Source organism: Corylus avellana, chromosome 11 (assembly GCF_965113065.1).
Source record: "Corylus avellana chromosome 11, dhCorAvel1.hap1.2, whole genome shotgun sequence".
Lineage (NCBI taxonomy): Eukaryota > Viridiplantae > Streptophyta > Magnoliopsida > Fagales > Betulaceae > Corylus > Corylus avellana.
The window spans coordinates 15,124,193-15,136,238 of record NC_142500.1 but is presented as its reverse complement, the minus strand read 5'-3'; the positions used below and the strand labels follow the sequence as shown (position 1 = coordinate 15,136,238).

General features: G+C 34.1%; 2 protein-coding genes across 2 annotated transcripts; both read left to right on the top strand.

Annotated features, from left to right (window-relative positions):
- Window positions 1-447: 447 nt before the first annotated feature.
- On the top strand, window positions 448-4,550 carry RAB7A (RAB GTPase homolog 7A). Its single transcript, XM_059576842.1, has 7 exons — window positions 448-506; window positions 665-691; window positions 2,135-2,234; window positions 2,338-2,484; window positions 3,562-3,642; window positions 3,719-3,870; window positions 4,294-4,550. Exons 1-7 carry the CDS (start codon window positions 448-450, stop codon window positions 4,355-4,357), a joined length of 630 nt encoding a protein of 209 aa, XP_059432825.1. The 3' UTR covers window positions 4,358-4,550.
- Window positions 4,551-6,897: 2,347 nt separating this feature from the next.
- Window positions 6,898-12,037, top strand: CPISCA (chloroplast-localized ISCA-like protein). The gene is made up of 3 exons (XM_059576466.2): window positions 6,898-7,102; window positions 8,076-8,294; window positions 11,788-12,037. The coding sequence occupies exons 1-3, from the start codon at window positions 6,943-6,945 to the stop codon at window positions 11,928-11,930; spliced, it is 522 nt and encodes a 173-aa protein (XP_059432449.1). The 5' UTR covers window positions 6,898-6,942; the 3' UTR covers window positions 11,931-12,037.
- Window positions 12,038-12,046: the final 9 nt, after the last annotated feature.

The window sequence follows — 12,046 nt, the reverse complement described above, 5'->3', positions numbered from 1 at the left end:
CCAAACATATTCAAGAACAAACAATGAGGAGGCCACGATTCCTATATGCAAATAGTCAACCAATTAAATACTTATTAATAATTTAGTATTATTATCATTACTGAATAAAAATTAAAAAGAAAGAAAGAAAAAGAACAGCTTCGCTGGCGGGTAAAGTTGGTTTTGGTTGGCAAAAGTTCACATGTCTCCCACTTAACATCATCGAAGCGTAGAGGGAAAGAGGAAAAAAGCAGTAGCCAAGAAGGATCAAGAACACCCTCGAAAATGACCATTCCTTCTCTTTCATTGTCATTATAATTTATAACTGTGATCTTTCTTTATCCAAACTTTCATAAACATTTCTATATATATATATATATATACTTTTAGAGATAAAGCTTTGAGAAAATCAGCAGTTCAGAACATTTTCTACATCGTCTGTTGTTTTGGATAAACCTTTGTGGTCTGATGGACGTGCCTGCTGGAAAAAGAGCCTTGCTAAAAGTAATCGTCCTTGGTGACAGTGGGTAAGATTCGAAGTTCTTTTTCTTTGTTTCTTTTCAATGTTTTGTTTTTTCTTCTCATTTTCTTTGAGTGGCTTGAGTATATAGTAATGTAGTTGACAATATGTATATTTTTCTGCACTTTCTCTAGAGTTGTGAATTTGTCTTTTGGTGATATTCAGGGTGGGAAAGACATCTTTGATGAATCAGTATCCTTTTTCTTTGCTTCGAGTTTCTGTCGAATTTATTCTACTAATTACTAAATATATGTACTCTTCAGTTTTCTTCTTTCTTCTTAAAATAAATAAATTAAAAAAAAAAAAAAAAAAAACAAACAAACAAACAAAAAATGGGAAACTTCAGCTTAGCCTCCTAAACTTTCACGCGATTTGACAAAACCCCCATAAACTTTTAAATCTCTCAATTTGAACCCCTGAACTTTCAATTGCTCTCAATGTGGACCCCTCCGTCAATTTTAGCAGTTAAAAATACTAAAAAAGACCAAAATATCTCTAATTTTTGTTTTTTTTTAAAAATAAAAATAAAAAAAAGGTTTTGGAATTAAGGGTAAAGTTGGAATTTTATACAAAAGTCAGTGGTATAAACGTCATGTAACGTTTAAAATCTGACGGAGGGATCTACATTGAGAGCAATTGAAAGTTCAGGAGTCCAAAGTGAGAGACTTGAAAGTTTAGGGAGGGTTTGTCAAATCACGTAGAAGTTTAGTGGGCTAAACTGAAGTTTCCCAACAAAAAAAAAACCAATTTTGTATCTATTGAGATATTCATGTAAGGCAGTGTCGCGCATCAAAGTTATTTAATGCTCATAAATTGATGTGACGGTCCATAATTTGGTGAAATGATTAAGCAAAAAATTTACTTGTCAATTTAATTAGTTAGTTATCAGCCATATAATCTTAATCATTACAAAGATTAAAGTTCATTGGAGTATGGTGATGACTACATCCTTGTAGGAAACCAAAAGATTGCTACTTGTTAGAATACATGATTGGAATCAAATCATTCTGATTAATTACATATCATGATTGTAATCAAATCAGATTGGATTAATCTGATTACAATCATATATTCTAAAACTACTTATTCTTGTTAGCCTGCAGATTCTGAGTCAAATTTTGGACCTTAATTTGGGTCTTTGTATTCTTGCATTCTTGTCATTTTGTCTTGTTGGGGTTATACCACATCGGTTGTGGAAGGGGCTGGTAGTCAGTTTATAAATGTGAGGAGAAGCCTCACTTTTTGTGCAACTGTTTGGAGTTAAGAGAGGCTCAAGACCATCTAACACTGGTATCAAAGCTCAAGTTCAATCAACAAGTCTCCACCCAACAATCCACGTGAGAAATGGGTTGTCTCTGCTCCGACCCAAATGTGAGGGAGAGATTGTTGGGGTTATCCCACATCGGTTGTGGAAGTTGCTGGTGGTCAGTTTATAAGTGTAGAGGAAAAGCCTCACTTCTTGAGTTAGTTTTTGGGGTTTAAAGAGGCCCAAGACCACCCAACACGTCTTAGTATTTTACCTAATTCACTATCAAAAAAAGCTTTTATTTTTTTTGAACAAACATGAAATACATTCGGGTTTACTGCATTCAGAAAGCATTGGTAGGCTGTGTGATTCATTAACTGCTTAATCAGATATGTCTATAACAAGTTCATTGGACAATATAAAGCTACCATTGGTGCTGATTTTGTCACAAAAGAACTACAGATTGACAACAAACAGGTCACTTTGCAGGTAGACGATTAACCCTTCCTTGATATATATATATCTTTCCATCTAAACCAACATTTTAATGAGTTTTCTTGTGAAATTGATTGAAGTAAATTTTGTTTGGCAGATTTGGGACACTGCAGGGCAGGAAAGGTTCCAAAGTCTAGGGGCTGCATTTTATAGAGGGGCGGAATGTTGTGTGCTTGTATATGATGTAAATGTACTAAAATCATTTGAAACACTAAACACTTGGCGTGAAGAGTTTCTCAAACAGGTCTGATCATGCCTCTCTAGCTTCATTCTATTTCCATATGTTTGGTGATTATCAAAGAGAGCAGCATGTTCTATTGGTTCAGCCTATGATTATTTAAAGCTTTCTTCTTAACCTGAATACTAGAGATGCAAATGATTTATATGCTCATATTTCAACTTATTAATGTTCTATTTAGATGAAGGTGGTGAAAAAGTAGGCAACACAGAATTTATCATTGCATAGTGTTGTGCATGCACTTGTGAGCTTTGTGTCCCACATTGAAAAAGTATAAAAAATAAAAATGGTTAATATATCTAAGTGGACCAAAGTTCATTAGCTTAGGCTTTTGGACTAGAAGTGGTGTCCTAATATGTATATTGACTTATTCTTGTTTGACTCCCCTTGATGTTTCTCTCCCCAACACATAAAATGACTTCTGCTCCTCTATGTTGAGCCTTTGAGGTGTTAAACCATCACTTTAAAAGTTTAAGCGGATATGAATGTGTTTAAGCTGATATGAATGTGTTCCAACACATAGAATATCTAACTGAAGCATGGGTAAATCATGGATTAAGGTTTTGAATTTATGACTTCTGGTTCTGATATTATGATAAACTATCACTTGTTCTAAAAGCTTAAGCTTGTAGAAATGTTTTTGGAGGGAAAAAATCTCTTTTTTATTTTTTTATTAGCCAAAAGGAGCTCAATTAAAAAAGTTTCAAAGCAAATTCCAGCAACTTCTTGAGAAAATCATGAGCCCTCCCAACTCTGAAGTTTGCTTCTTTGTGTAAACATGGTAATGGGAAGCTATGATATTCTGTGATACCCTATCCAAATTATCATATTTGTGCATCTTGTAATTTATAGGGAATTTCTCTGTAAAACTTCCTAGATTATGGTCATAGATATCATCATTAACCCACAAGGGATACTTCATTAACTTCTGACGTACTTTTCTGGTATATGAAATGTAAAGAAGTTTAGATAATAATGCATTACATGTTGTACTTAATTACTCTGTATCTAGAGATCCATCTCTTACTCTGTATTACCAGTGTACTTATTTAATCATATGCACTCATCCTCAACTGACACTAGGCTGATCCGGCTGCACCCGACGAATTTCCCTTTGTATTACTTGGAAATAAGATTGACATAGATGGTGGAAACAGCAGAGTGGTATGGACATGGATTCATCTCTAGCACTTGTTTGCATTTGCTCTTGGCATATAATTTATGGCAATTAGTGGTGCAGGTTTCTGAAAAGCAAGCAAAGGATTGGTGTGCTTCCAGAGGAAATATACCTTACTTTGAGACCTCAGCAAAAGAGGGCTACAATGTTGGTGAAGCATTTCTCTGTGTTGCAAGAACTGCACTAACTAATGAACAAGGATGTGATCTGGACAAGTAAGTCTAATCCTTTAGACAAATTTATTCTTTTTTTTTTAACAACTTTTCTGCAGCAGATTCTAAAGAGCTGTAATTGAATTTCATCAAAAGCTCATATCAGCTCTGCATCCACTTAAATTGAGCTTCTGATGTACTTCAGATGCATTATTGCAGATCACCCTTCATTGTTTTTGTTGATTAGTAAAATAAGATGCATCCATGTATATGATGTTAGCCTCCTTCTTAAGCAAATTTTACCTCAGTAAATTTCCATAATAAGAAACTTCTGTCATTTATATACCAAAATTTTTGAATCAACCTTACTTATGTGTCTTTTAGTTTCACAATCAGTTCATATGGTTCACATTTCAATTCTCATAAGTTCCATTACTTCTTCAAGCTATTCTCTCATGAGCAGCTTATATTATGTTCATTTTGCAGTTACTTCCAGGGTATCTCAGAATCTCTATCAGGTATTGAACAGAAAGGATTTTGTGCATGCTGAAGTTGCCCTTCAAGGATTGCATGTATCTATTTCAAGCCTATGGGGTTGCTATAATTCTTTGATTACTTTTGTTACTTTGATTAATTTTCGGGTGGAATGAGGAGGAATTTGATCCTTTTCATGTATTCTTCAATATAGTTGTAAGGTGTCCATTTTTCTACTTAAGAGACAAAGCAATCAAGTTCGTGTGACATAAAACCTGCAAAAAATCCAATACTCAATACACATAAAAGCATCTTTTTTTCTGCAAGGTGTGAATTAATTCAGTACAGTTTGAATGGCATTTTACACATTTTGCTGGCTAGTGTGTTTTTTTTTTTTTTTTCTAGTTCAGTTGAAGATGATGTTTATGTATTTAAGAATTCCCCTAAGAAAAATGTTGTTATGAGGATTTCTTTTGGTAACATGATGGTTGAGCTCAATGCCTTTGACATAAGCAAACAAGCACCAAACAAGGAGTATGTCAGCGTATGATTATGTTACGAACCAAAGTTGGCAACGTGATAAATTAGATTCTAAGAGAATCTAGACCTTTAGATTTTAAGGAAATTTAAAACATTTGCAAACACAATGTTTGAAATAATTTTCTATTTCCTTTATTCATATCATACGTTCCTTTAAATAGAGAGTATTACAATATTTTCTAGGGCTTAGTCATCAAAATAACTTTTATTGAAATAATATCACAACCCTAATAAGGTTAGGGTTAGCAGACTTACTAACATAATATAAACTTAATACATAAAACTAATATGGCTAGCCTAATATGGAAATGCCCATAATAGGATAATTGTAGGGAATGTATATAAAAAGATACAAAGAAAAAATTCCCAACAAAAAGCATTAACAGAGCATAGTATTAGATCATGCAAAACAAAAATTTACAAAGGTAAAACACTATCTTACAAAGTTGGCTACTTGGGGTTCTTGGGGTGAATTGAATCCTCTAGCTCCTGCAATTTGGATGGTAGGCTAGGGTTTTGAGACTTCTAAACTTTCTTCTCAATTCTGATTATAAGACAAAGACCATAGGCTCCGCTCTAATGCTTATACTAGACCATTTTAAATAGACTTATGTTGGGAGATAAAGCAGTTATAGAGTTGTTTCAAAGAGTACATTAATATATATAACTCTAACCCAAACGCTTAAGCTAATGAGCTAAAATCCACTTAGGTATATTAAACAATATTTTCTTTTATATTTTTTCAATGTGGGACACAACATTCACAAGTGCACTCATAACAATCTCCCCCTCACTTGTGAGTCTCTTTACATTGACCTAACTCTCCCTTGCTTGTGAGTCTTTTTATATTTTCAACCGACGCGTGTTTGGTTATTAAGTTTTTACCAAGAGTATGTTAATATACATAATTGAACACAACTCTAGCCCAAAGCCTAAGCTAATGGGCTAAGGTCCACTTAGGTATATTAAGCACTATTTTCTTTTATATTTTCTCAATGTGGGACACAACATTCACAAGTGCACTCACAACAAGTTATGTTTTTAAGTGAAAATAGGATTAGGCTTCCTTGTCAAAGTATGACTTGAAAAACCTAGACCCTATCACTACTGTACATGGCCACTATGGGTTCACCTTGTGTAATTAGGTCAAGCCCCTTAAAGAGATAATAATGAGTTTGAGAATGAGCCTAAAGGAAAAATAAAACTTGCTGGCCTATGACACTTTTTCATCTCATGACTTGTCCTAAGTCACTATTAATTACAATTTTATTTCAAAAAAAAAAAAAAAAAAATTGTAGTTGCTCCATAGTATTTATTTTGATTAATCAAAACTCCTAGTGATATTTTATAATTCCAATTCACAATCTCTTAATTCATAGGAGGTGGTTGAGTGACCCCCTTTGGTCAAATGAGAGTGGCTTGACCACTCTCTCTCTCTCTCTATATATATATATATTGAAAAGTTTTTTTTTTTTTTTTAAATAATATTAATGAGTCATATGAGACATGTGGCAGTCTCTAATTGGTTTGATGTGGCACGCCGTTAAATTATTAGAATGAATATAGACAGAAATGCTAATTACGTTGATCATATGTGTAAAAGTATCATTTTCGATACTTTTTAAAATCGAGGGATCTGTTTGATTTCGCATTGAACTAAACTGTATAAAGAATTTAATCCTGAAATTTATCACTAAGCTTCCTTGTAATTAGAGTAAAATAAAATTATCAAATTGTTGATTCAAGTAGACAAATTCTTCAACATTTCATATTATTTGAACTACGAAATTTTGCTCTCAATTTAATCTATTTAGGTTCATGGAAGAATGCTCAAACCTTGAATTTGACACATGGGGATAATTTGAAAAAAAGAAAAGAAAGAAAGAAGGTGGTTTGGAGGACCACTCAACAACGAGGAATTTCCTTGGCCGTCCGATCTACCTCCTGCCTTACTGGAACAACAGCAAAAAACGGTCAACACACACAATTTGAACGTTCAACGGCAGAGATCTTTCGATTATTTTCTAGCACGTCCACCTGAAAGGATCTGATATACACATACATATATTCTCTCATTTACCAAAACATACACAGGAGAAAAGCTTATTTACGTTCTCTACAATGGCGTTCTCTGCAATTCCCACCCGTTGCTCCTTTTCTCTTCCTCCTCCCCAGTACCCACGATCAAGCTCTTTACCTCCTTGTTCAGTTTCTTTTCGATTTTCACAAATAAAGCTCAATGGTCGAAAGCCCTTTTCAATTCGAGCAGCTTCGGTTTCAGGTACCCTTTTTTTTTTTTTTTTTTTTTTTTGCGTACTTTATATATATGTTTTACAATTATCTCTTTTTTCATTTATTTCATTGTTTTTGTTATGTTTGTTAAATCTCAAATAATATGTGATTTTTTTATCATTCATTTCGAACTATTTGGTATGGCGTGCTTTACTGGTTAATTACAAAGTTTGTTGTTTCTTTTTCTTTTTCTATTTTTGTTTTGTTTTTTTTTTCCGGATATATTATGGAGAACTGTGAGGAATTAAGCTTGTAATTCGGGTTAGTTTGCTTGAAACTGGAATGAGTATTTAGCGAATTGTACAGAATATATTAGAAGTGTCCGATTTTCGAGGAATTCTTCCTCAATCACAAGATAATTTTAATCCTTGTATTGGTTGATTAAATTGTATGATGGGTTTTGCATTTTAGTCAAATTTAATTTGAACAGCTTCTTGGGGTTACCGCAAATAGTTAGATGGTAACAAGATTTGACAAGTTTTGGTGGTTAGATGTATTCCATTAGTGTTGGTTTTTGGGACACATGGATTATGGGTATGTAACAGTTTTGGGGGTGTATGTTATATTCACATGGCTAACAGGGTAAGAAAGAACTCTTTTATGATCCTTATTTGTGTAACAAATGGTACATATGACATATTTGTTCTCTTTTTTAGCTTAGAGAGAATTGCAGATATGTCTGAATATTGCATTGCTTTTAGTAATAATACATGTAGAAAAGCCTTAATTCTAAGAAAGATTCATGTTTCTGCTTCACGGTACATATACGCCACACAGCTGTGTTATTCCTTCTAAAGCAGTTAATTGGATTAAGAGTATAGGCTGCATCAATCTTTCATTTAATGAGATTTTCACATGATACTTGAGAAAGTATTCAGCATTGCAATTAATTTTTCTTTTTTGTTTAGTTTAAATTGCTTAATATATGATTATAATCATATCAAGTTCCTTCCATGTTTCAGCTGCATCAACATCTCAGGGTATCGCACCTGCCATTTCGCTTACAGATGATGCGCTGAAACACTTGAATAGGATGAGGTCTGAACGTAATGAAGATTTGTGCTTGAGAATTGGTGTTAAACAGGGTGGATGCTCTGGCATGTCTTACACAATGGAGTTCGAAAAAAGAGCAAATGCACGACCAGATGATTCCATCATCGAGTATAACGGTTTTGTGATTGGTAAGCCTTTATAATCTCGTTTGCTTGCTTATGTGAGGATGTACGGTTTATAAAACTTCTGCTGTGATGTATATTACAGTGGTGTCAGCCTTTGTGGATAACTTGTTGGTTGACCTGTAGGTGGTAGTCCATGCACGTGAGTGTGCGTTACGATCTACATCCAAGATATTTGTTAGTTCCTGCTTGAACTTTAATTATTAAAATAAATGTTAGAAACGTACACATTCTTTGAATTGTATATAAGTGATAGGTTAGGTTACGTATAGGGCTATATGGCTGACGAGTCATTAGGATATATAGTACAATTAAAAGGTTTCTGGTTCACTCCCTGCAGTGCACCCCTTCTTGAATTATTTGGTCATATGTATTCTGTTATGTTATATTGTTTGATAGTGAATTTGGATATCTTATGGTTTTAAAGTAGGTTTAGGGGACTAACAATGGAAGGAAGGTTTAGGGTGATAGGTGAATGATCAATATGAGGGTTAGAAACAAATAACGAGAATGGACAGGTAAAATAGAGCAGGGAAGTATATTAAGTAGAGTCCATTTTAGAATGAGAATGTTTGTTGAGTAGGGTGATTTAATTGATTGGCATCACAACATAAGTAGAATTTACAGTTAATAGTCAGAGATGTGCTTCCACTAGAATTATGACGGCTTTCACCTTTTGATCAAAGTTTCGTGTCGAACATGACTAGTCATGCGAATTGACTCTAATATTGGCTTAAGAAACTAATCATTTAGTGAAAGACTTGACAATGAAACTAACTTAAGAGAAAAGAAAACTTATTAATGAAAATGATGGTGGATCGCTTACGGGTGGCAAGATGATTGTATTATCAATAATCAATCTTCCAATGACTTTCTGTTGGTCCCATCATTTGAAAGTTTATTGATCCATTATTGTTGATATGATGATATCTGAAGTAGTAAATGCTGTATCTGATATGTTACAAGTAATAGCAACTTTGGGCAGAGTATTCAAATACCAATTTTTACTACAATCTTAAGCTGGACCGTAAAGAGAGCGTCACAGCCATCATCTAGTGGATGCAAGGTCAAAGCAGTGGCTTTGTCATAATAAATGACTTATAAGCAATATTACTTCAGGGAAGAGTATGTCTTCAGATGACGAGATTTGTGATAGCCTTAAAGCTGGACATTCAAGAGATTCTCACATCTTTCATCTATGGGTGGCCAAGGTCAGAGCACCGAGGCAACGCATTATACCAGCATAGGATCTTGTGCTATGTTTAAGTTTCCATGTAGGGAACTAGATCTCGCTTAGCATCTATCTTAAATAGATAATGTAAATGCGCTAAATTTGATGATGTTAGTTTGCCACCAGACCGCTAATCTAATCCCTTCAAGATGGGAACAAGCTCTTCTTGTTTAAGCTGGTCTGATAGGGGGAAATTCATGGCACCTGAATTAATATGCAATTGACAAAGGAAAAATGAACACCTTTCAGTTCTTCTCTTAAAGCATTGGGTGTGGTATGTTAATAGTGTTTATGTGAGAGTCATGTTGACATGGATATTACGGAACGAGTTGAAGATCCAGGTACCACAGATGAGAAGCATGTACAACAGAGCTGTGTTAGAAGTCTTAAGATGTGGATTTAGGAATTGAGTTGGGTAGGCTTCTTCTAGTGTCCAATTTGTGTAAAATTGCATTAATGTTATGTGTCTAGTGTAGGGGTCAAAAGTATGTGCACTTTAGGGATTAAGGCATCTAACTTGATGTCAAATGTTGTTGGAAGTAATCGATGAAGGGAAACTGAAAAAACAATTCCAGGAGTTTGGTCAATCCAAGAGGAAAGCGCGAGACGTGAGTAAAGGGGACATAAAAATGGATTGAAACAAGGGGGCATCAACTTAAATTACTACTTATCCCAAAAGCTTGAGCTAATAGAAAGATGTGAATTTAATCATTTAATTTATATTCTAATATTTGAGAGCAACCTAACTTTTTTTTCTTATCAAAAAAAAATTTATATTCTAATATTTTTCCTCATGTGTGGGCTCTAAGTAAGACTCAAGATGTAAAATATTTAATTAAAATGAGAGGTGAATGACAGAGATATGGTTTAAACTCAAGACCTTTATTTTGATACCATGTTAAATCATTATTTATCCCAAAAGTTTAAGCTGATTGGAAGAGATGAATTTAATAATTTAATTTGAATTATAACACATGCCAAGACTTCAATTTTAGGGTTTATTCAAGATAGAACTTTGAGGGAGTTGGTACCAGAGCGTGGAGAAAACACTTTTCTTTTTGGATTCTCTTTTACATTTACATTTGTCTATAATAATTGTAGGTTGGTCCCAAAGGGTAACTTAATTGGTTAGAAACCACGCCTTATGAAGCAGAGGTCAATAGTTCAAATTTTCCCTTCCCCCTCTCCTTAGGGCCAATTACTTATCAAAAAAAAAAAAAGTAGTATGCTTCAATACATTAGAAATCAAATCTAGCTGTCAATCATTGTGAGAATCCTCTCAATAGAGGGCTAATGTGTGCGCACTGCCGCACTTAATAGAGCAGGCAGGACACTGAGGTGGATAAAGCCAAAAAAATATATATTATTGAGAATAAGCAACTCAATCAAAGCTGTGGAGTAGCACTTAGGCTTGTATAAAGAAGATGAAATGCAAACAGGTATTATGTTGTGATGTATTGCAAATGGAAGATAATTGACGCATGTATATGTAATTTCGGATTTTGTGCTGGTATTTGATAACTGATTGGACAATTACTCTCCATGTTCTCGGCTAAAGTTTGGGACTGGAGCCATTTCAATCTTTAGACACCTGTGGCAACACTAGTTTTACCGTCCGTAAATCATTTCCTGTGGATATCAGCAAACTGAGTTTCCACAGGCTTTTACAGGATTAATGACTAATTTGGGGTACCAACACTTGAGAACCAAATTGATCTCTTGGTTGTTTCTGTAGTATAGGCAATGTAAATTAATATCAAGATATGGCCATATTGCTTTACTCTGATTTCTGGAAGTCAGCGTGTCTTTCATTAGAGGAACTTGCATACACCTGAGTCATGTGCTGACAACCAGGTTTTTCATCAATTTCGAAGTGTCCATGTGGTGTGGTTTATATTGTTCATCAATTTAAAAATTCTGTGATGTGGTTTGGGAACTTGATAGCAGGTATCCAATTACCAAACTGTCTGCACATGTCAAAACAGAAATTTTCTCCAACTCAGTCTCTAAAAATGCCATGTGTCTCTTAACATATGAGAAACATGTGTTTTTTTAATAGCATTAATAAAAAAAAAAAAAAAAAATTGTTTCTTACACTCAAAGGAAACCTAGTTTGGAGGAAATTTATATCCCATGTGAAATACCAGAATGCCTCCGCATGCTGTAGATTATGTGATGCAGTCTCTCATCTTTATATATCTAATGCTATTACTTTAAACATATAATCTCCTTTTCACTTTTTCTTTTTCTGTTTCTTTTTCTTGGCAGTTTGTGATCCAAAGAGCCTTCTTTTCGTATTTGGAATGCAGTTGGACTACAGTGATGCTCTAATTGGTGGAGGCTTCTCCTTCAAGAACCCAAATGCAACACAAACATGTGGTTGTGGTAAATCCTTTGCAGCAGAGATGTGAAATTATGTGTAAAACAACTGAACTAATTGAATAGATATACGGTATCAACCTTTTACAATGGATTACTCAGCCAGTGATGTATAATTAAAGCATTCTTTTTTCTTTTTTCTCTCTCT